Source organism: Ursus arctos, unplaced genomic scaffold (assembly GCF_023065955.2).
Source record: "Ursus arctos isolate Adak ecotype North America unplaced genomic scaffold, UrsArc2.0 scaffold_22, whole genome shotgun sequence".
Classification (NCBI taxonomy): Eukaryota; Metazoa; Chordata; class Mammalia; order Carnivora; family Ursidae; genus Ursus; species Ursus arctos.
Window position 1 is genome coordinate 44,406,836 of NW_026622897.1, and position 24,213 is coordinate 44,431,048.

Sequence of the window (24,213 nt, forward strand, 5' to 3'; positions counted from 1 at the left end):
CCTGGAAGTCACTGGTTGTGTTGCAAGAGCTTACAATTTGTAATTACTTAGACTCACATGACAGACGGAACTGGGAATCAAATTAAGTAGCTGACTTCTCTTACGATGCTAGAGAATCTCCAGCTTAAGACAAGATTGCCTTTTTCCCTTCCTAAAAAAAGGCACAAACAATGACAGCCCAAAATAGCTATTTAGTCAGAACTGACGACACTTTCTGAATGCTTGTCATTAAGAGAGAAATAGAAAATCCTGATTTTCTTCTTCCTTTAATTTCTCTCCCTTAAATGCCTTGCTCCTCCTGAAGCTGCCTCACCTCATTGCCCAGGAGAATGCCCAGTGGCTCTGACAGTGCCTCAGCACCACTGCAGGCTCCAGAGGGGAGGTGCCTTATGCAAAACATATTAAAGAAAAATCCTAAAAGTCACTGCAGCTTTTTCTAGTGAGTTATGCTGATCTTCCCTGTTGCTGTAAGCTGATGGGGGAACGTCGTGGCAAAGACATAACCACTCTTTTTCCTCCCACTATTTTTGCTGCAGTGAGAAACTGTTCATTTCTGCTTGCATTTCGCCAGATAGCTTCAGAATTCTAGCTGAGAATTAGGGCTTTCTAAGGCTGGAAATAAGAGTTTAGAACCTTAAATTGGACTTTGTCCTTTTGGCTCAGTAAAAATTGAGTTAATTTGCAGCATCCGGTGCCTGACTGGAATGACAACAGACAGTAGGATCTGACGATGTTTTTGAATTAAGTTTTTTTTTTTTCCCTTATGGATTCATGGGGGCAGAAGCTTTTATTTTTCTCTCTTGCTCTTTCCCTTACAGAGCCAGCTGAACATGTTACATTCAGCAGCAGTAGCTACTGAATCTACGGTGATGTTATCCCCTGGAATCTTCTATCTTCCTTTCAGTCCCATCCTCTATTATTGATTGTAATTTACCAATAAAGCTTAGTTTTGAGGAAAAAAAATAGATGCAGTGTTTTGTTAACAAGCCTAGCAACTTTAGATATCCCTGGAAGATGTAACAGATATTACAGGACAAGGAAGTAAGAGAAGGTGGTATTTCTCAGGCATGTAACCACAGATCACCCTAGGGGAATCCAGCTTACATTTTAGGGGACCTGAAGAGACAGTGATCCTTTGGTCTTCGTCCTATTCCACACGAAAAAGCAGAATGAGATGTGTTTGCAGTCATTTGTAGTATTTGCCAAACAGGGTGCTGCATCAGAATAGCCTGGAATCTAGTGCAGAGCCCACATTAAGCCTCCAAAGGGAAAGGGGTTTCCTCTTCATTTAGAGTCTGCCCAGTGCAGTCCCATTGTAAAGTATCTAATAGGATAATACCAAGGCTCTCCAGAAATATAAGTAACTCATTGGTTAAATTTCATTCTTCACCTTTCCCCCCCCTCCTTCCTGAGTGAGCTCATTCCCCCCTCCCGTTTTTTTTTTTTTTTTAAACCCAGTGATTTAAAATGCTAGAAGGAAAAGCAACTGAAGTCTTAACTTTCAGTTGCTGAATTCTCAGCTAATTGAAATTACTGGGCACAATGCTATATATAGCCAATGAAGAGATTTTGAGCTCTCACTCAGTGCCTTCAAGACATGTCGTTTTGTAGTCAGAGAAAACAGAGATCAATGCATTTTCAAACTGACAGAGGGAACGGATGCTCCTTAGTAGCACATGCCCAGGATCGTGTGTGTGGGGCTTGCGCTGTGCTGAGAAGCTGAATACCGGTCCATATGCTCCTTATTTACTGCAATGTTCTTTGCATGTTACTGTGCACTCCGGACTAACGTGAAGGTAAGAGGAGGCGAGCCGGCAACTGGGCACAATATACATGTTAAACCAGCTGCAGAAAATGTCTACCTTGTGTAGCTTCAGGACTTTTCGGATTGCTGGCTGAGCAGGCAGATTATTACAGGTGGTTGCAAGGGCTTTGTTTTATTGTTGCCGAGCAGGCTCGCTGGGGGAGCATGTTGAAACGCTGCTGTGAAGTGACCTTCAGGTTTAACTCTTTGTAATTCAGGTTCACGCTCACACTTGGGGGGTGGAGTTGGGGGAGGAAAAGATGACAATTATTTAGGTAGGCCAGAACCAAGAAATCAGAAAAGGTAAAAAAACTATACAGCATGCTTTAGATTACGATTTAAAGTCTTTCTTTTAAAAAGTGCTGTGAGCTGCCTGTGCTCGTGCAGCTTAATTGATTAAGAGCTGGGGATTAAATTTAGTGGCTATAATGACATTAGAATATGATCTGTGGGATATCTGACCATCCTGTTCATATAAACAAATTATTACCATTGGAAGTTGGTGATATTGATTGTACAAATCCTCACCTCTGGGTGGGCAGGTTGCTTAGGCTGCGTGGGCGCCGCTGCCCAGTGTTGTCACCCCGCTGACATTCACTCGCTGTAGCTAATGAGCCTCCAAAGTTGAGCCTAAGTTTGGGAGATTTACCCTTTGTCGGGAAGGACGGCGTTATTGTGGGAGAGGTTTTCTGACACTGTTCATTCAGCACTGAACCAGACAGGCCAGCTGTGGAATTCCAGTTGCATAATTTAAGTGAATTACATTCTCTGTTAGCTTTTTAAACTTGTGTATCTTACGGAAGGAAGTCCAAAAGGAAAGTGATCGCCTTTCAAGAAAAAAAAAAAAAAGAAAGGCAGTTAAGACTTAATACCTAAAATAAGAATCTTAAAAAAAAATGTCAATGTAAAGTGTTTCCCTCTTTTATTTTACTGGGGGAGTATTTTAATGTGTCTGGGCACTAAAGTTTTTTTTTCTGTGCTTACAAGTTTTATTAAAGAGCTCCCTGCTGCTCACTCTTTTGTAAGCCTTTTTGTTTTCTATTTGAATTTCAAACAGGTAGTATTTATGTTTTGATGACCAATTCTTTTACAACTACAGCCTGGTAGCATTCTGTGGGTCATTTTACAGAGTTCTACGGAATTTACTTTTTACTACTTTTAAGATTAAATTCAGCAATCAATTCTTCCCCATACATATGATGGATATAGTGAATGAAATGAAAAGAGATATTTAAAAACCTAGAGTGTGCCCAACTGTCAGCTCGGATTTCTCCATCACCAACTCCTATTTCTATTATGGGGTATGGCATGCATTGTTCTGTAAGCTCAGTGAATTGTAAATGTTTTCCCTCCTCATCTTTTTTGAAGGAGAAAAGTGTTGTTGTTGTTGTTTTTCAGAGAAATCTTCATACATATTTTGATTAAGAGATAATTGCTTTGATAGTCCATTGTCATGTTTCAGAAGTGCAGGAAAACATGAGTCCAAAGTTCCTTTAATATGGGTTTTGGGAAATCCATTTTTTTTAAACGCTTGACTACTGTCAGTGTGGTCTTTATGGGTTGAGCTGTAATTTTTTCTCACTTAAACTCATAAACAAAGGAATGAAAAGACTTTTACCAACAGTATCTTAATTCAGATGACTTTTGGATAATAAATTCTTAGTACTTTGGGTAGTCTGTACTAAGATACTGAAACTTCAATAGAAGCTCAGAACATGCACATTGCCACATACAACACATATAACCTTGCTTTAAGTTGTTTAACTTCAATTTTACATATGCTTAAGTCCTTTCAATAATTAGTTCTTGCACTTTCTTGCATCAGTTTCTTCTGGGGTTATCTTTTCCTTCTGAGATAGCAAGATTTGCAAAAGAGTTTACATTTCACTTGTGGTCTGATATTCCATCAAGTTGGCACAATGAAAGCTTATCTGATAATTTTATCTTTAATTTTCATTTTATTTCATATTATATTTTAAAGTATTTGATTTTATTTCTATTTGCCTAGAATTACTTACTTTCTTGGTTCTGGTAAAGTCTTTTTCATAGTGTATAGCTTCTTATGTTTCCATGATTGAACATGACTGGTGTTACAGTGACCCAAAACTTTAAGGTGGTTAAGATTCAAAAAATAGAAGCACCCTTTATTTATTTATTTTTTCTGCACAGAATAAGCCTCAAACATACGATCTTTTGTTCAACAATGATTGCTTTGTTAATTGGATATTTATAATATAATACAGTCAAAATAATTTTTGAGAGTGAAATATTTTATTATATTTCATATGTGTTTTTATGTAACACAGGCATTAACACTGTGCTGTATGTATATGCTATATATGTGTGTCTCTATATCTAGTATGTGTGCACAATTTATGTATATATAGTACACACACTATACACACACACACAATTTAAAACTCTCAGAATGTGACTCATGGGTCACCATTTGTTCATTCATCTATCAAAAAATTTTGAAGGACAACTGTGATTTATGCAACATGCTAGAGTCTGGGAAACTAAGATCAATAGAAAACGGTCCTTGCTTTCAAGAAGTTTCCAATCTTGGAAAGGCCATAGACATAGAAACAAGCTAGTGGTTTGATATATTACAGGACTAGTAATGGAAATCTATGCAGGACATTGTAGGGACAAAACAAAACAGAACACTGGCCAATTTTGCATGGGCTGGTCAAGAAAGATTTCACTGTGAAGTCACCTCTCAGTTGAATCTTGACAGCTAATGGAGTTTTGCCAAGCAGCCTGGAGCGAGGAAGTCATGCCAGGTAGAGGGATTGACAAAAACATGGTACTAAGAAGCAGAGCACTTTGGAGAGCTGCAAATAGTTTGCAGTGGATGAAGCATGGGGTCTTGCACGGCTGAACAGTGAATTAAAGGGCAAAACAAATAAATGGGAACTAAAGCCAGTGCTGTGAGACTTGACTGAGTGGTCATCAACAATCTAACTCTTCAGAAATTGTGTTATTTTGCCACCTATTTCCGGAAGGAGAGCTTTCTAAAGAAAGAAAAGAAAACTTCTAAACAAAGGGTATTCTTTATATTCTGTGGGTTTTTTTTTTTGTTGTTGTTGTTGTTATTAGCTCTAAGTTTGAGTTTGATAAACATTCATATCATATGGGCTTGGATTTATCTTTTAATTTTTTGAAGAATGCGATTAGAACAACTTAATCTGAGACTGCTTAAGCAAAAAAGGGGCAATGTGATCATTATAATGAAGTATAATAACTCATCATCTCAAATTGCTTATGTTGTACAAAAAGTACCTCTTTGACAAGAAAATATATAAGAAGTTTGTTGTACCAGATGTCCATATCATCTTGTCCTTAGAAATGCCTCTATTTTTGAAAGTATTGATATTGATAATAACTTACCTCCAGATGATACCTTTTGCTTTTCTAAATAGCTTTATGTTCCTCATCTCATTATTTTCCCTTTCATCCCACTGCTATAAACATACCCATATACACTCACAAACCCACAATCTCTGAAATATGAATGGCAGATATTAGACCCATTTCACAGATAAGAAAGTTAAGATAGAGAAAGGAAATGGTCGGTTCCTCTGTTCCGTAGTGTGTCAGAAGCAGACCTAATGTAGGGCTCAGATCCCTTGACCTCGTTTACTGCTTTCCTTCTCGTTCTAGTGTACGCTGTCACCTACTCGAGAGATTCAAGAGTTCTCTTGTATTTTTGAAATTCCTTAATAGCAAATATAAGAACCTTTTAGAAAAAGAGTGTAGCAAAATGATTTTAAGACATAGGTTTTTGGGATTGCAAAAGAACTACATTTGGGTCTATTTTTCCCACGGGTTGCATAGAAACTTTTTCTGCACAAAAAAATTTTTGATCTACCTGAAGTTCAATAATAATAATAATGTAAGAGGAAGAATTATGTGAGCTAAGGCATGTAAACATCACAAAAAAATCTTAGAATATAATAAGTACTCAATCGATTTAACTCATAACTGATAGAGTTGAGGCCACTGGATAGGGGTAAGACTTCAGACTTGCTTTCAGTAAAAATCATGTTCGGAAATCCAAGAATTAAGCACAATTAGAAGAAATTTATACTTAATGAGAAACATATTCAGATATAATATCCCTCTCCCACCACTGTCACCATCACTACCACACATGTATGTACTAGCCTGTAAACTCCACAGAAACCGGGATTTCAGTTTGTTTTGTTCAAGTGTCTATATCATCAGCATCAAGAACAATGCCACATACATAGTATGTGCTGAATAAATACTTGTTAGATGATTGTTTTAACTGAGTACCAGACTTCTCTTTATTCCTCAGCTTCTCCCTGAGATTTATGTACCTTAACACTTTTTAAGTTATTTTGAGAGAAAGGAAAAAACAAAATCATAGACTTTAAAGTCATATAGGCTTTTGGGATTAAATACTGGATTTGGCAATCACAAACCACTTGCATTCAGTCACGCTTACAGATCTGCACAGCCAGGTCGTGAACTAGGTTAGAGGGAATCTATAACTCAAACTAAAACAATTTATTGGATGCCTAATCTACTCTACAATTCAGACATTCATCATGCTTATTTCTACCAGGTTTATTCAATGAAGTCATTCTTTTCTAAACACAGTACCCTTTTCTGCCCCTGAGTATTTGCTAAAATTGTTTCCTGCAATGGGAATCCTTTCTCTGTATGGTCATGCTTGTCTAAATTCTATTCTTTCTTTAAGAAATAGAACAGGGTGTCTATCTTACAAAAACCTGATGCAGCCACATAACTCCCTTACTTTATCCCTCCTTTGATTTAATGAGTGCAGTTTTTACATCATTCATGACAATAAATCTTATATTGCCTTATGCCATCACTTTGCCATTATAATCTTACATTGCTAGGTAATTTTTACTATGCTTGGTTATTGCCCTCACTGCAACTAGATTTTAAGCATTTTGAGGACAAGAGCTATATACTATTTTGTTCATTTTTCCCCTTATAGTTTATATGTTAGGAATTAAAAAAAAATGATGACTGATTGAAAGGGAAACTTGGAGAAACTCTACATCCTTATGCTACTGATGCCTACTCTCAGCTAGATTTCATGATACATCCCACATATTGATTCTTTTAATAAACACATTATTTTGTTGTAGGCAGGGCCTGGAATCATGAATCAGAATGTGTGGACAGTTTGTGTAACACCTATGGCTCATCCAAATCAGGAATGGTCTCTCTCGGGGTTTCAGTTGAATAATTATCTCTTTTAGGAGGCCAATAATACATTAGTCACTCACTGGGCCCTTATATTATGGCCTCCAAAGGGTGTGCACCTGCTCAGTAGATTGGGTTTATAGTACCTAAGCCTACTCGATGTATTGGACTTACAATTTCTAATGACGGTCTTTAATACAAAACTTTAAAAAATAATACGAGGAATTAATTGATAAAGAATAAAACAGCACCACAAACAATAACAATGATAGCTACAATTTGTTAAACTGTTAATATAAGCCCTGACTACACCAATAACTTTGCACATATTCTTTCGAAATGCTTTCCAGTGACCTATGATGTTAGAATCATCCTCATCATTATTTTATAGATAAGGGAACTGAAGTTTAGGGAACAAAAATAATTTGCCTGATGTCACACAAATATTAAGTGCCCGTGAAGCTAGCTTTTAAATCAGGTCGGTTCTACTATAAACCTTTTTAAAACCTTCCTAAATAGGCAATAGATATATGAACTATAACTACTGCACCACAAATCTTTTTTTCAATAAAGTAAGGAATTAACTAAATAATAAAATTGTGTGTGTTTTACATAGTATGACCTTACCATTCCTTTTCTTTGATTCTTTCTAGTAAATGATGATTAGAGCCAGAGCATGAGGCTTTGTTCTGATTCTATATTCATTCAGTCACCAAATATTTAATGAGCATCTGTTATGTGTCAGGCACTGACCTAGTTGCTAAAAATACAAGATGGAATAAAGCAGACAATAATCAGACAATAATCCTTATCCTTATAGAATTTAAATGCTACTAAGGTAGATGGACAGTAAAAAAGACAGTGAAGTAAAATGCATAGTGTAGGGGTGTTTGGGTGGCTCAGTCTGTTAAGCGTCCAACTCTTGTTTTTGGCTCAGGTCATGATCTCATGGGTCATGAGATTGAGCCCTGAGTTGTGCTCCACACTCAGCATGGAGTCTGCTTAAATTTCTCCCTCTCCCTCTGCCCCTCCCCAACTCATGTGTGCTCTTAAAAAAATGCATAGTGTATAACAGCAAATGCTAAAAAGAAAATCAATAAATTAAACATGGAAAGAATACCAGAAATGTGAATGTGGAAAGAGGTTACAGTTTCAGATAAAGTGGTTAGTGAGAGTCTCACTAGGATGGTGACTTTTGAGTAAAGACCTAAAGGGTGTGAAGGGATTAGCCATATAGGAAATGGTAGCAGAAAGTGCAAAGGCCCTGAGGTGGGAACTGGCCCAGCCTTTGAAGGAATGTCTAAGAAGCCAGTGTAGCTGGCAAGAGAAAGATCAAGAGTGAGCAGCTCATGTAGGACTTCGTAGGTTCGGCTTCTTTTCTCAGTGAAATGGGAAGCCAGCAGGGACTTTCGGAGAGAAGGCACTTGATTTGGCCAATGTTTTCACAAGGTCATTCAGGCTGCTGTGTTGAAAAGAGACTAAGAGAGCAAAGGCCAGAGCATAGAAACTAGTTAGAAGTTCCTGCAGTAATCTAGGTAAGAAATGTTAATAGCTTGGATCAGGTGATACTAGTTGAGACTGGAAACAAGTTATCTAGTTCTGTATGCATTTTTACTTTTGGGCATTTATCTTTGTTTTTCCTGCCCTGCTATGAGATCTCATCAGCTCTGGGGTATTCGTTCTCAGCTCTTCTATACTTAACCAGTATTAATTAGAGAAAAATGCTTTACTATATGGTTGCCATTGCAGTTTTACTGCTTTTTAATCATTTGAATGTTTTGAAGGGTACTCACCCAAGATTTATGTTATGCATATACATTCAAGACTTCATTTTATTTTTGGCTTCAGATCTTCTGATCTTCAGGGGACTACTCTAGTTCTGAAATGAATCTACTCCAAGCTACTTGAGGGCAGGAACCATGTCTTATATGCATTTATGAACCCATTGCTTTGCACATGGCAAATGATAAATACATGCTTGCTAAATGAGGGATTGAATGAGTGTTAGTCACTTAAAAAGTTAGACATATTTTACAGAGTGTCTTTGGATTAGGCATGGTACCACCAAATAAGAATACATACACAACAAGGAGAATTGATTTTGCTTTTGACAAATTTCCTGTCTAATGGCAAATTATCGCCTCTTTTATGACAGTATTTCTCCAACATCAGAATCTCTAGGGAAGCAGCCTGGGAATCTGGAAATTATGTTAGGTAATTCTTATCATAAGACAAGTTTGGAAAACACTGCCTTATGGCTTATGTTTGGAATTATAGTGAGTCAACAAGTTTGTTGAGAAATTGTTATGTGTTAATATTTTGTAAGTAACATATATATCACAAGTTTTTCAAACTTTTTGGACTGCAACCCATAGTAGAAATATAAATTAAAAATTGCAACTCAGTATGTATAATTTTCACAAAGCGATACTTAGCTTTCCCAAAAGCTATGCATTCTGGCATTTTCTGTTCTATTTTTACCTTCTCAAATTTTGTTTCTTTTTTATAATTTTGCTCAGGGTTTTCTAGATGTATTTTAATCAGAAAAAATGGTTGAGGAATTACAGTTCATACTGACCCACTTAAAACTGGTTTTTTCATTTACCCTTATTAATGAGTTTGAATGGGTACAAAATGGGTTATAACTCACAATTTGGAAAACACTATAACATGTTCCCTGCTTTAAGGAACGTACAACCTCAATTAGGATTATGCATCTGGGAGATGATGAATTACAATAGTTGGCAAACACCAAGAGGGAAATGTGTGAAAGCTGTGCACTGAACGCAGGCTAGGTGTCCATATACCCTGGACCATTTACTGATTAGTGGAGTCATTTGAGAATTCATGATTCAGCACTTACTTCCGTGGCCCTGACCCTGGCCTTCGAGGCTTAGCCTGTCCACCAGCATACCTCAGTATGCCTAATAGCAATAGCTAATGTTTATGGAGTATTAGTGATATGATGGCAGTCACTGTTCAAAGTACTTCACTCATTTAATCTTCACAACAACTCAAAGAGGTGTTTTATTAAGCACATTTTACAGGTGAAGGGACTGAGTTACAGAGGTTTAGTTGTCCAGGGCCTCCAGCAAGTAACTGGCACGAGGATAAATGCCAGACACAGGAACCGATGCTCAGGATAGGGCAGTACCTGGAAGAAAACCTCTCTTACTTTGATCCTTGCTCTGGTGCTTAGTACTCTGGCTTCTGATTCTCTTCACCAAGGGGCGGCTTTGCATATCTTTAATTTCTGTGACTCTGTTGGCTGTTCTCTGGCTTGTTGATTTAGCTTCTGATCAGATCCCAGTTCCCCTGATTTGGGTGTGTCATAGTTTCTTCCATTAGCCAGTGCCCAGAAGAATTCCCATGGGCCTGGTAACCTATACCCTCCCATGATTCTAGGGGTGCTTATACTAAAGAGACAGTCATAACCAATTGAGGTATGGGCACCCTTTGAAAGAGGCCAATTTGCTCAACTCTGCTCCTGTTATTAGTGCAGTAAATAAGGTAATAAAACTCTCCAGGATGAATTGGTGTTGCTAGGAGAACCTAGCTCTTGAGAATTGAAAAGGGAAAGATGAACAATAAAACAAAGAGACATTTGACCCTGGAAGGGTCTGGCCCTAAATAATTCCCAAATGTAAACTAGATTTTTTCTTTTTGTTTAAACTCATAAAGGACTTTGACACTTTAAAAACAGGCAGAATTTAATTGAAAGATGCTGAGGGAATGTCCTTCTTCAAAATGAAAGTTAGATGAATAGACAAATTTTGAGTCATGTTTTATTTATTATTTATTTTCTAATGAGTGTACTTAGATTCACATATTCTTTAAAAAGGTATACAGAGATTTATTTATTTGTTTTTTTTTTTAAGGTTGTACCTAGATTTGAAGAGGAAAGTGAGACCACAGGGTATGTAGTGAGCTTGGAATGAAGGGATTTGGGTAGGTTTCTGGAGCAGACCCCTTAATCTTGCTGGTGTAACTAAAGGAGCCCTTTGCACTTATGTTGGATGTTTAGTCAATTAATTTATAATCTGTACTCTTTCAAACTCTTTAGGAAAAGTAAACATAGAAATCAGTTTTGAATGGGTCAGTATGAACTGTATCTCATTGTTTTTATCGTTAAAAAGCAATATATACTCATTATAGGAAATGTGTAAAGTACAAAGGAGGAGAACAATTTATACTTGCTCATAGTCTTGCCACTCATATATAAAATCCCTGTATTCTTTTAATTTTTAAATATATTTGTGTATGTGTATATATATGAATATATGTGTTCTGTGTGTAACATATGTAGGATCAAGATATATTATTTATACCCTGTGTTTTCATTTAATACCATATCATAAGAACATTCTCACATCATTAATAATTCTTCATAAGCATCTTTTTTAATGGCTGCATACCAGGGAAACTTTTTTGAAAAGTAAATAAATAAAGGTAGGCGGGAACAGAAAGCATTGTTTTTCTCAGACCATTACTTTTCAGCAGAGGATAGAGAGCTTTCAAGTATAACCTTGGAATAGTTTTGAAATGAGATGCAGTTTGGAAAAAATATACGGTGAGTCTGAGTTTCAAAAGAGTCATTGTCACTGTATTTCAAACAGGAAAACCATGTATACTTAATGCAAATATGTTCCTTTAGCCAGTCTCCTAACACTGTTTCTATACTCACCCCACCAAATAATTGCTTTGAGCTGTTTGTGTGTGTGTGTGAGTGTGTGTGTGTGTGTGTGTGTGTGTGTGTGTGTGTGATTATTTTAAACAGAAGCCAGCAGACAACTTCCTTATTATCACTATTCTCCTAGGTATTTAGAGCAGAAACATAGAAATCATTTTTAACTCTCCAGCCCCCATAGAAATTTAATCAGTCCACCAATCCTGTAGAATCTACCTCTTGTCTCTTTCTACCTCTTTCTTCCTCAGTGGAGGCTCTCATTACCTCAATGTAGGCACATCCTGACTAGTTTCCCTATTCTCTGTTTGTTTTCCCTTCAAATTTACCCTCCCCATGGTGTAACCAAACTTATTTTTCTAAAACATAGATAAGAAGTGGCTATCCATTTCTCTGTTCAAGAACTTTCTGTGTTTCCCACTGCCATAAAAATTTTTCATCCTTATGGTATGGCCTCAACCACCTTTCCATCATTATCTCAGCTGCACTCCACTTACACACAACATATATAGCCAGAATCCAGTCCAACCATGTATACATCCACTGCTCATACCATGCAGAGATATAGAAAAAATGAATGTTTGGTAGAAAACCTAAGTTTGAAATCCATCATCTCCACTTACAAAATAGTCTGCAATACTTCTGGGTGAGTAAATCAGTTTTTCTGATGTTTACTTTCTAGATGTTCTAATTGAAGCGATAATGATATCATCAACCTAATAGCACGAGCGTGGCTTTAGACAGATAAATCCTGAGTGGTATGCAGGATCCCCTCAGAACATGTCAAATATTTGAAGAAAGCCAATGAAATGCCAATGGAAGCAATGAAGAGGGTTAGCTTTAAACTTAGTAGTTTTGTGAACTTGTGTAGCTGACAATTCCCCTACAGTATATTTTGAATCCAGTGGCATGGGCTAGGAAAAAGTTCCTTTCTACAATTTTGGAGTTCATGAGATAGTGAGTGTGAAGAACAATATTTAGTCGATAGTTGAGAAAGTGAGAAAAATCACTCTCAATATCTGCATTATATATCTCCCAGCCAAGATCTCTACATGAGCTATAACCTCAGTCAGCTAAGTCAAAAACCCTCAAAATTTCTTGGGAAACCAACCACAAAATTTGCATAATTCTTTCCTTAGTGGGTAAATATCTCTAATCCTGAAGAGATTTTGATTAATTATAGAATAATGAAGGAAATTAAACCTTTTTATTAATATTTTTGTTATATAACAATTATACATATTTGGTAGTATATGTATTTGTATTTTTAAAGAGAATTTGCTAGATTAAAATATTTAACAAATTCACCTTTAGAATGTCAAAAAATTAATTTTAACTTGAGATTTTAAGATGAGAAGTAGAAAGAATCTTACCATTTGGACTGTAGTAGAAGATACAAGAGAGCTTAGAATTCATATCTTGGTATAATTTTCAGATATAAAATAATTATTTAAATACTTGGGAAGGTTCGTTTATCATTCAGATAAAGTACAGTTTAGGGAAAATTTTAAAAGGAAAATATTTATAAATGCAGGTTAAAATATATAAGGGGAATTTGGGGCGCCTGGGTGGCGTGGTCGTTAAGCGTCTGCCTTTGGCTCAGGGCGTGATCCCAGCGTTCTGGGATCGAGCCCCATGTCAGGCTTTTCCGCTGGGAGCCTGCTTCTTCCTCTCCCACTCCCCCTGCTTGTGTGCTTGTGTTCCCTTTCTCGCTGGCTGTCTCTCTCTGTCAAATAAATAAATAAAATCTTAAAAAAAAAAAAAAATATATATATATGGAGTTTAATTACGTTATAAAAACTTCCTTAACAGTGATTGTAGAAATCTTGCTACATTTATAAATAGACCAGTAAATTATAAGTTGAATTTAAGAAGTTAGGTAAAAATCTAGACTTTTTAATTTATAGTTTAAAAATTAAATATTAATTTTGCAAACGAAGAGAGCTCCAAATAATCTTTTCTGAACACAAAAGAATACTTAAAACACACACATTGCACACTGTAGGGCTGTTACAAAGCATGAACAGAATAATGTATATGAAAAACTTTGTAAATTCTAAAACACTGTAAAAACATTTGCCATTATTTTTTCCTTCTAATTGGTTTTCCTCAGTCTGTTACTTTAGATTTGAAAAGTATCTGCCTTTTCTCTCCCTTACTTAGTAATTGTCCAGTCAATCAAGACCCTGCCAGTTAGTATCTTCTCCCAGGTAGACCTTCACTGTTTCCTATTCCTCCAGTATTTTGTATTACTTTGTATTGTTAGTGTAATACTAGTGTATTGTATTACTAGCGTAGCACTTTGTATTACCAGTGTAACATGTGTATATCCCTAATATTGGAGATGTTTACTCATCTTTACTTATGTTTCTCTTCTAGAATAGAATTCTGTATCTTCTTCAGTTAACTTTTTTTAAGTGAACATTAATTGAATCTCCCTTATGTACTAAACACTGTATTTTTACAAGAAACGGAGTCATTATTAAGAAAGGATACTTATGTCTGTGTTTAGTAGATAATGAGTTATTGAATTTAATTTGAAATAAAAAGACATTCTGTCCAAAGAATATTCTGTTATAAAATTTTTAGAAAAACAGTTGATTAGTTCAAAAAATTCAGTTAATGTAACTAGCAAATAAGAAAAATTCAAAATACATTAAAGAAAAATTGAGACTTCACCAGCATAGTGAAAAGCACTCACTTTCCCTTTTAGGTCTAAAACACTGTTTTAGTTCAGATAAACAAGTTAGAGGATAGTTTTGCAAAATTATGGGCGCAGTAGAGGCTGGGGGTGGGTGGAGATCGGTGAGACAGAACTGTTTATCTGTAATGAGAATTACTCAGTCAAGGCTGTCTGCCCATTCCTATTATGTAGACTCTGCTGCCCACCTCCCATTCCTTCCCTGCCTTCCAGTCCACCACAATCAACAAGGCTGTTTTCCGTTTTTTTAGTCCAACAGTCAATAACATTGATTTTTGCAGCACCAGGTGATTCTCACCTCTTCCCTCATTATCCCCTCCTTCAGGGCTAAACAAAGCCAAGTTCCCGGGTGTGCACCACAGTCTGCAGAGCTTGTAAGACAGAAATGGCTAGAGGCAGAATGTAGGGCTTTGGCTGGGTGGGAGGGACAGTCAGTGCCACAAAATCCCTCAGGAGCATCCTGGGCAGAATATTTTTGACACAATCTTAAATTAAGGGATAATATATCCTCCAGAGAAAAAGAGCACATAAAATGTCTATCTTCACTGCAGTTCCATTGAGTAGGCTGAGGGGAAAAAAGCCCTGAGGTCCTATTTCCATGTGTAATTCTTACTGAGCCTTATTCAAATAGACAGATACTACTCCTGGGGAAGAGGCCAACTATTGGGGATGAGTCAAAAGAGCAGTAATATATAACAGGACCATCGATGGCCAGTGTATCACACAAAAAAGGGAAGAATTTACTCAATGAGTGCTTACTATGTTCTGGGAATTTCATAATCTGTATTTATTTTAATCCTTATAACAATCCTGTCAGGTATTACTGCCACCATTTAATAGACAGTGAAACTAAAACCTAGAGGGGCACATTCATGCCCAAAGTCACATAGCAAGAAGATTATAGAGCCAGTCTTTCTCAAAAACACCATACTGCCTTCTAGAACCACTGATTTTTCTTCTTGAGAGTTCATGCAAAATCTTTAATAATTAGAAGGAATGGAAACATGACCCCTCTGTTTAGAGATGAAGGGGAAAGTGTTAAAATGTTTTGATTCAGTACACGGTAGGGCTGAGGGAATGATAGAGGGTTTTGTTCGGTAGCCAAGAGAAGAAGCAACTGAGAGAGAAAACTTCAAGTACTCTTTAGGAAAGATTTAGCCCAAGCTTGTGAAGAGGTGCCTAGATGCAGGGTTTTTAAAGATTGGAAGAAGAATCTCAGGTTTCTAGGCTATCTGGGATGTAATACTGTAGAATTTTATGTGACCAATCAGGGTTTGCTCAAGTAACACCACCCCTAAATGTTACAGCCTTAGGTTTGAATTTTTTTCCTACCTATGTCGATTACATAGGCATAGATTTTATTGTATGACTTAAATGTGCTAATATTTACAAGCCTGTCAAAGTGTCTTACCTGCAAGGGAAACCGAGCCAATGGTAGAATTCTCCCTTCTTCAGTGATGTCTCCCTCTCACCCCTCCTGCCCCATAATAGGAAAGTTAATTCCCAGTCTTCCTTTCTGCTGAGGTGTAAGTAAGGGTGATGGTACCACTCCCAGACAAAACACCTTAGGAATCAAAGTCTTAACAATTGACATCAAGTTCAACTATAACAATTAATTTCAAGCCTACACCCCCAAGTGGTGGAGGAGTGTAGGTATCCCTAGAGCTGTCTAGCAGTTTCTGAAGATACACTCTAGAGCTGTGCTGTCCAGTAAAATGGCTGACTAGTCACATGTGGCTATTAATCATTTGAAATGTGGCAAGTCTGTATTGAAATACATTATACGTATAAAATCAATATTAGAGTTTGAAGACACAGTATGGGGAAAAAGTAAAGTATCTCAATATTTTTTCTTGGTTACATGTTAAAATTATAATATTTGGTTATATCAGGTTAAATAAAATGTAGTATCAAAATTAATTTTATCTGTTTCTTTTTACTTTATTCAATATGGTTACTAGAAAATTTAAAAATACATATATGGCTGATATTTTGGTTCTCATTATATTCTTCTTTGACAATGGTGATCTAGAGGCTAAAGGGTAACTCATTCTTCCCATGAATAATCTGGTCCTTGACCAAGATATTTTGAAGTGGTTTTTATAATCAATGTGGTTAGCAGTCTTTCTCCCCCTTCAACTTTGAAAAGAAGCATAGGACTTCTTCTAACCTGGTGGTTCTGGGATCTTAACACAACAATTGAATGTTAGACTTTAAAGGGAACTTAGAGATTTCAAGTTCTAACTCTCAACTGAGATTCAGAGGGGTTAAATGACTTGGACAGACAGCTAATGTCCAATGCTTTTCCCACTCAAATGCACTGCCTCTCAAATGCATGACCATTATTCTTGATGAGCTTAAATGTTTATACCATTTTGGGAAAACACAAACCTTGTCATTTGGGTGTGGGCATGCTTTCTAGGGGGAAAGCTTTCTCTTCTGCCCTGTTCCAATGTCGTTCCAATGGAGAACTCCTATTTGAACTTCAAAATTATATATTAGTTTAACCTTCTCAGTGGATCCTTCTTGCTGTAGGCAAAATTAATCACTTTCCACTCTTCCTTGAACTGCACTGCCCTATTTTAGCTCCAAACTCATTGCATGGTATTGACTTAAGGCAAAGTGCTTGTTTTATGGGCCCAGCATTGGGTGCATGGTAGACCTGCAGTAAATATTTATTGAATTGAACTGTTTTTTTGAACACTTTCACAGACTGTTCTTTACATCTGAATTCTTGTTATTCTATAGGTCACACTCCATAAAAATTGGGGAGAAAAAAGCCTAACTTCTCTTTCTCTCTCTCTCTCCCCCGTGTGTGTGTATATATGTGTGTGTATGAATGTATGTATTGGTGTGTATATATTTTTAAATCACCCATACTTACAAAATGCTGTCATGTGTTGGAAATGCCATTCCTTAACACTTCTCTAAATCTCCCAGTTAGTCATATGTTGAATTTCCTCATCAAAGAGATCTTCTCTATATAAATGAAGTTGGACCTGTCAGTCAGGGGCGGATTGAGTAGGCCTGTAGAAGCCATGATTCAGACAATCTCATTTCCATGGTGTATGCCTTAAATGCCACATCCTTAGTCAGCAGTTAGTCTCCCATGAAAACAAATTTGAGCTTTGCATTCCCTTTGGGTTTTAAAAATGCACATTGGGGTTTGTGCTGAGAAGTGCAAATGTGTAGCCATACTAGTGATGCATTCTTTTTGGCCCTTTGGCTTTCTCCAGGTGAGACTTAGAAATGGCTTCATTTCCCCAGAAAATTGATTATGATTTTCCATAAATCCTATTGATACCTTTATTTTAACATTACAAAATATATAGTAGCTCAAAGAAAGAGGAAATTAAGTTTTTTGTTTCATTTTGTTTAGCTTGTCATGTCTTGGGTTTAGTTCCTTTCTCTCTTTCTATGTAGGTATGTCAGGATGAGAGACAGTCTGAATACATAGAAGTCCTGGTTCTAGCCCTTTGACCTGACTCTTCCTATTTTGTTCTCACTGTTGACACTCTTATTTTTTAGGCTGCAGAAGTAAAAGACCTGGACTCCTAACAGTCCATCATATTCATGACCACTGATACAAGAGATTTTAAACTCATGTAATGGAGACCCATTTATTCAACTTTTATTCATTGGACATCAACTGTGTTTTAGCCACAGAGGCAGGTGCCTTCAGATATATATTTGTTTAAATCCCTGTTTCAGAGCTGAGGTAAATGAAACTAAGAGACATTAAGTGATCTCCCCCAAATCATTGCTTATAAATATTAGATCAAGCACTTAAGCTAAAGTCTTTATGTTATAAAAAACTTGTGCTCATTCTATAACACCTCACTACTGCTCCAGAGTATAAAAGAGATTGTGGGTCACAGTAGTTAAGAATGGGGAAATCTGGATTCTACTACTTAATAGTCCTTTGATCTTGGGCGTGTTATTTGCCATCACTGAGCTTCCTCATTTCCTTATCTGTAAAGTATGGATAATTATATTATGTACTGTATGTGGTTGTAGTCAGGGTTAGATAAATTAATCCATAGAATGGATCTGATGTTTATTAAGAGCTCAGTAAACATATATTCATTCATTTATTTAATTTATTAGTTTTTAAAGTTTTGATTTATTTATTTGACAGAGAGCAAGCACAAGGGGGGGGGAGGGAAAGGGAGAGGGAGAAGCACACTCCCCACTGAGCAGGGAGCCCAGTGTAGGGCTCAATCCCAGGACCCTGAGATCATGACCTGAGCTTAACCAACTGAACCACCCAGGCGCCCCTATTTATATAATATTATTAAAAGCAATAACATTTGGCTATGCCTCCTTATAATAATTATTAATGATTTTTAGCATTTATTATTAGGTTACTATAGTAGGTATTTCAACTGTATTAACTTTTCACAACAAATTCGAGGTAGATGATACTACCCTGTATTTACAGATGAGGAAATGAAAATTCTCAAATGTCAGGGTCCTTATTCCAAGGTAAGGACAACTTATCAATACAGTTGGTAAGTGTTAAATTGGAATCAGAATAAAAGTCTAGCTAATTCCAATCTCTTTTTTTTTTCTTCTTCCAAGTTTTTACTTAAATTCAAGTTCGCTAACCTATAGTGTAGTATTCATCTCAGGAGTAGAATTTAGTGATTCATCACTTACATATAACACCCAGTGCTCATCACAAGTGCCCTCCTTAATACCCACCACCCATGTGGCCCATGCCCCACCCACCTCCATCCATCAATCCTTGGTTTGTTCTCTATCATTAGAAGCCTCTTATGGCTTGTTTCCCTCTCCAATCTCTTTCAATTGTGCTATTCTGTCTCCTGGAATTTCTCCCCCATCTACCAAATAGAAGCTATTAGGGTTGGGTTCTCTCATTACTGTTGTAGTTGGAGCCTCAGAGGGTGAGAAAGGCATGGAAATTGATGTGTAGCCTTCCAGCTGCAACAGCAATGAACTAAAATCCTGGTCCCACTACCTCCTGCTCTTATGCACTCTTGCAGCTCGGGTAACTGAGTCCTTCATCAACACAAACTTCTTTTTTTTTTTTTAATAATGATTTTTTATTATATTATGTTAGTCACCATACAGTACATCCCCGGTTTTCGATGTAAGGCTCGATGATTCATTAGTTGTGTATAACACCCAGTGCACCATGCAATATGTGCCCTCCTTACTACCCATCACCGGTCTATCCCTTTCCCCCACGCCCCTCCCCTCTGTAGCCCTCAGTTTGTTTCTCATAGTCCATAGTCTCTCATGTTTCATTCCCCCTTCTGAATACCCCCCCTTTCTTTATCCCTTTCTTCCCCTACTGATCATTCTAGTTCTTATGTTCCATAGATGAGAGAAATCATATGATAGTTGTCTTTCTCTGCTTCACTTATTTCACTAAGCATTTCATCAACACAAACTTCTATTTCATCCTCAGCTCAAAACTGCTATTTCTACCAAGACTCACAACCTATAGGTCTGGGTGGAAAGACCCTCACTCAACTCCTCAGTGACTTGATCTATCAATGTGTATAAATTTGGAGGCTCTAGAAAGAGCCTGAGTCTTCTGTGATTTTTTTTTTGCACTAGAAAATTCTACCAGCTGTCCACAACCCTTTTTCAAACATCTTGTTTTTTGTTCTAACTCTACTATTGCTACTCTAGTACAAGGTTCCTTTTCTTCTTGCTGGGATTACCATATTATATTCTTTTTTTAAAATAATATTTTTATTATATTATGTTAGTCACCATACAGTAGTACATCCCTAGTTTTTGATGTAAAGTTCCATGATTCATTACTTGTGTATAACACCCAGTGCACCATGCAATACATGCCCTCCTTACTACCCATCACCAGCCTATCCCATTCCCCCACCTACCTCCCCTCTGAAGCCCTTAGTTTGTTTCCCAGAGTCCATAGTCTCTCATGGTTCATTCCCCCTTCTGTTTACCTCCCTTTTCGTCTTCCCTTTCTTCTCCTACCGATCTTCCTACTTCTTATGTTCCATAAATGAGTGAAACCATATGATAATTGTCGTTCTCTGCTTGACTTATTTCACTTAGCATTATTTCCTCCAGTCCCGTCCATGTTGCAACAAATGTTGAGAAATCATTCTTTCTGATGGCTGAGTAATATTCCATTGTATATATGGACCACATCTTCTTAATCCAGTCATCTGTTGAAGGGCATCTTGGCTCCTTCCACAATTTATCTATTGTGGACAATGCTGCTATGAACATTGGGGTGCATATGGCCCTTCTCTTCACTACGTCTGTATCTTTGGGGTAAATACCTAGTGGTGAAATTGCTGGATCATACGGTGGCTCAATTTTTAACTTTTTAAGGGACCTCCACACTGTTTTCCAAAGTGGCTGTACCAAGTTGCATTCCCACCAACAATCGCCAAGGAATTGTTGAAAAGGAAAAACAAAGCTGGGGGCATCATGTTGCCGGATTTCAAGCTATACTACCAAGCTGTGATCACAAAGACGGCATGGTACTGGCACAAAAACAGACACATAGACCAATGGAACAGAATAGAGAACCCAGAAATGGACCCTCAGCTCTTTGGGCACCTAATCTTTGACAAAGCAGGAAAAAACATCCAGTGGAAAAAAAGACAGTCTCTTCAATAAATGGTGCTGGGAAAATTGGACAGCTATATGCAAAAGAATGAAACTTGACCACTTTCTCACACCATACACAAAGATAAACTCCAAATGGATGAAAGACTTCTATGTGAGACAGGAATCCATCAAAATCCTAGAGGAGAACATAGGCAGCAACCTCTTTGACATCAGCCACAGCAACTTTTTTGCATGACACATCTCCAAAGGCAAGAGAAACAAAAGAAAAAAATGAACTTGTGGGACTTCATCAAGAAGAAATCTTCTGCACAGCCAAGGAAACAGTCAAAAAAACTAAGAGGCAGCCCATGGAATGGGAGAAGATATTTGCAAATGACACTACAAATAAAAGACTGGTATCCAAGATCTACAAAGAACTTCTCAAACTCAACACACAAGAAACAAATAAACAAATAAAAAAATGGGCAGAAGATATGAACAGACACTTTTCCAATGAAGACATACAAATGGCTAACAGACATGAAAAAATGTTCAAAATCATTAACCACCGGGGAAATTCAAATCAAAACCACATTAAGATACCACCTTACACCAGTTAGAATGGCAAAAATTGACAAGGCAGGAAACAACAAATGTTGGAAAGGATGTGGAGAAAGCGGATCCCTCCTACCATATTATATTCTTAACTAGGGCTTCCTTCATCTATTCTTGACCTACTCTAGACTGTTTTTTATGATGCATCTGGAGAGATTTTTCAGTTATGAATTTGATCATGTCACACACCTGCTTAAAATGTTGAAAAGTCTTTGCCTTGCTCTAAATATGTTTGACAACATCTTGTGTGATCTAACTCCAGCCTGCCCATCTAGCTTCACTGTCCATCACACCCTCTTTTCCCTGTGTGAGCTGTACTCTCTTTAGCTCCCCCCAAATATTAGGTTCCTTTGCAATATAGTCTTTGCTACATTCTTTCCCCAGAATGTCCACCACCAGCCCTTCATTTGGTTAAGTCCTACTCAACCTTTGGGTCTCATCTCAAACCCCCATCCTTCCATCCCTGTTTCTTTATTCTAGATCTGGCCCCCAGTATAAACTCTCCTATCATCTGAACCCATTGTTAATAGTACCTACCATACTCTGCTAAAATATGTGCACTTCCTGGGTTGATTACTCTCTGTCTCCCAACTAGCCTGCAAATTCCATGATGATAGAAACCATAGCAATTTGTATGCATTTCAAGCTCAGCCTTAAATACCATGCCCTACCGTAAATATATATTACATAGGTGAATGATTAAATGACCTTTGCACTCTGTCCCAAAAGTGGATAAAGCAGACTAATTCAGTATGAGTTCCCTGCCTTCTTATAGCATTGCCTTGAATATGGAAAGGACCTCTCATTCCACTCTTTGTGGGTCGCAATTCTGGTGAGTGGAGAATGTATCTACTTGTTTCCCCCAGGACTCCAAATGCCATCATGTAAACAGATCCATTGGTGGTTCAAAGGAGTGATTATTGTGTAATGATTTTCTATTATCTGTTAGATGCTATTTTAAAATCTTTACACACATGATAGTTTCTTCATCTTCACTTCAAAGTTCTCTTTTAAATAGTTTTACTGGCTCTAAAACACTAGATCTTTTCTCTGATCAGTGTACCTCAAATTTTACTCTGATTAAGAATCACCTGGACAGCTTGTTACAATGCAGACTCCTGGGTTCTACTCCTGGAGATTGTGATTCTTCAGGTTTGGGGATGGTCCAGAAATGCTGTTGCTGCCCCTTATCTGTGGACCACACATTTAGTAGCTCTATCCTATACCTCAATACCACCAAGAATTCTTGATATCCTAACCCTAACTAAACTTCCTAGCCACGCTCAGTCCTCTATTTCCTATCTCTGTAAAAAGGAGAGACAATGATAGCTCACACAGTATCATAGGGATATTTTAAGAACTGCATATGATAATTTGATATGTAGAGTATATGAGGAGTATAAAACCCAACATTGATATTCTCTGTTTAACATTTCATATCTCGATTGTAAGGAGTTATGGGCATGATAAATGACTGAAGGAAGCAAACATTTTTTATAAGCTGTCAGTTTATTTTCTCCAAATTATTCTGTCTCCTGTCCCAGATAATATATTTTTGTTTGATATTATATCCATCATCTCTCTTTCTCTGACCTGGAGCACACTAATAATTGCCACCCCTTGGCTCTGGTGTGTGTTGCTCTTGCTGTGGGTAGCAGGCAACAAATGTGTCAAATTACCAGGTGCTTTTCCTTTTACAACCATGTCTCTCTGTCCTACCTGCTCTATTTTGGCATATGTGAAAGTTAATTTCTCAGGGATGAAACAAAAACAAAAACAAAAAAACAACAACAAAAAACAAAACCCCTCAAAAACACAATGGAATTGTTTTAGTATTAGTTTAGGATAAAGGTGAAAAAAGAAAAGAAATAAATTTAGTTTGTTGCTTAAAAAAATAAAACACATAGTGTATTTCTAAGGCTAATACTTTAAATGACATTTGACTGATAAAATACTTGGGATAGCCTGTGTGGCTCCATTAGCACAGTTATTTGGGTTCAATTTGTTAAACTAGGGATCTTAGCCTAGACTAGGCTTTAAATTCCAATGATATTTACACAGTCTTAATCTTATCATCTTTATTTTTTAATCTTTGAAGGAGTTAGATTTCTATCATTGGTTTGATTCACTTATAATTCAGAGAATCATTGGTTTTGGAGGTAGCACAATGGCCCTCTCTCATCTACGGTTTCAGTTTTGATTTTGCTTTCAGTTTCGGCTTTGGCTTTCCTCAGTTTCAGTTACCTGACATCAACCCCGAGGCTCCTGGTTCGTGGTTTGAAAGCACCTGATCCTCTTTCTGACAAATTGTCAGACGGTCAATAAATAGCCTAACGCTATGTCTCAACGACTGCGTCAGTAGCCTCCCGTCATCTCATTCACTGGTGTTTTATCTCACATTCACCTTAGGAAGGGTGAGTACAGTACAATAAGATTTTGAGAGACCACATTCACATAACTTTTATTACAGTCTATTGTTATGATTGTGTCATTTTGTTATTGTTGTTAATCTCTTCCTGTGCCTAATTTATACATTAAGCTTTATTATGTTTAGGTGTGTTTAGGAAAAAACATAATATATATAGGGATGCTATCCACAGTTTCGGGTCTCCACTGGGGGTCTTGGAACGTCTCTGTCAC

At 37.1% G+C, this 24,213-nt stretch overlaps 1 protein-coding gene across 1 annotated transcript in view; it reads left to right on the forward strand.

Annotated features, from left to right (window-relative positions):
* The first annotated feature begins 1,496 nt into the window (after positions 1–1,496).
* DLG2 (discs large MAGUK scaffold protein 2) overlaps positions 1,497–24,213 on the forward strand; it is a 1,327,559-nt gene continuing 1,304,842 nt past the window's right edge. Inside the window, exon 1 of the mRNA XM_057316878.1 lies at positions 1,497–1,796. Within this exon, the coding sequence (XP_057172861.1) occupies positions 1,755–1,796 (42 nt within the window). The 5' untranslated portion in view covers positions 1,497–1,754. The remainder of the gene's footprint in view (positions 1,797–24,213) is intronic.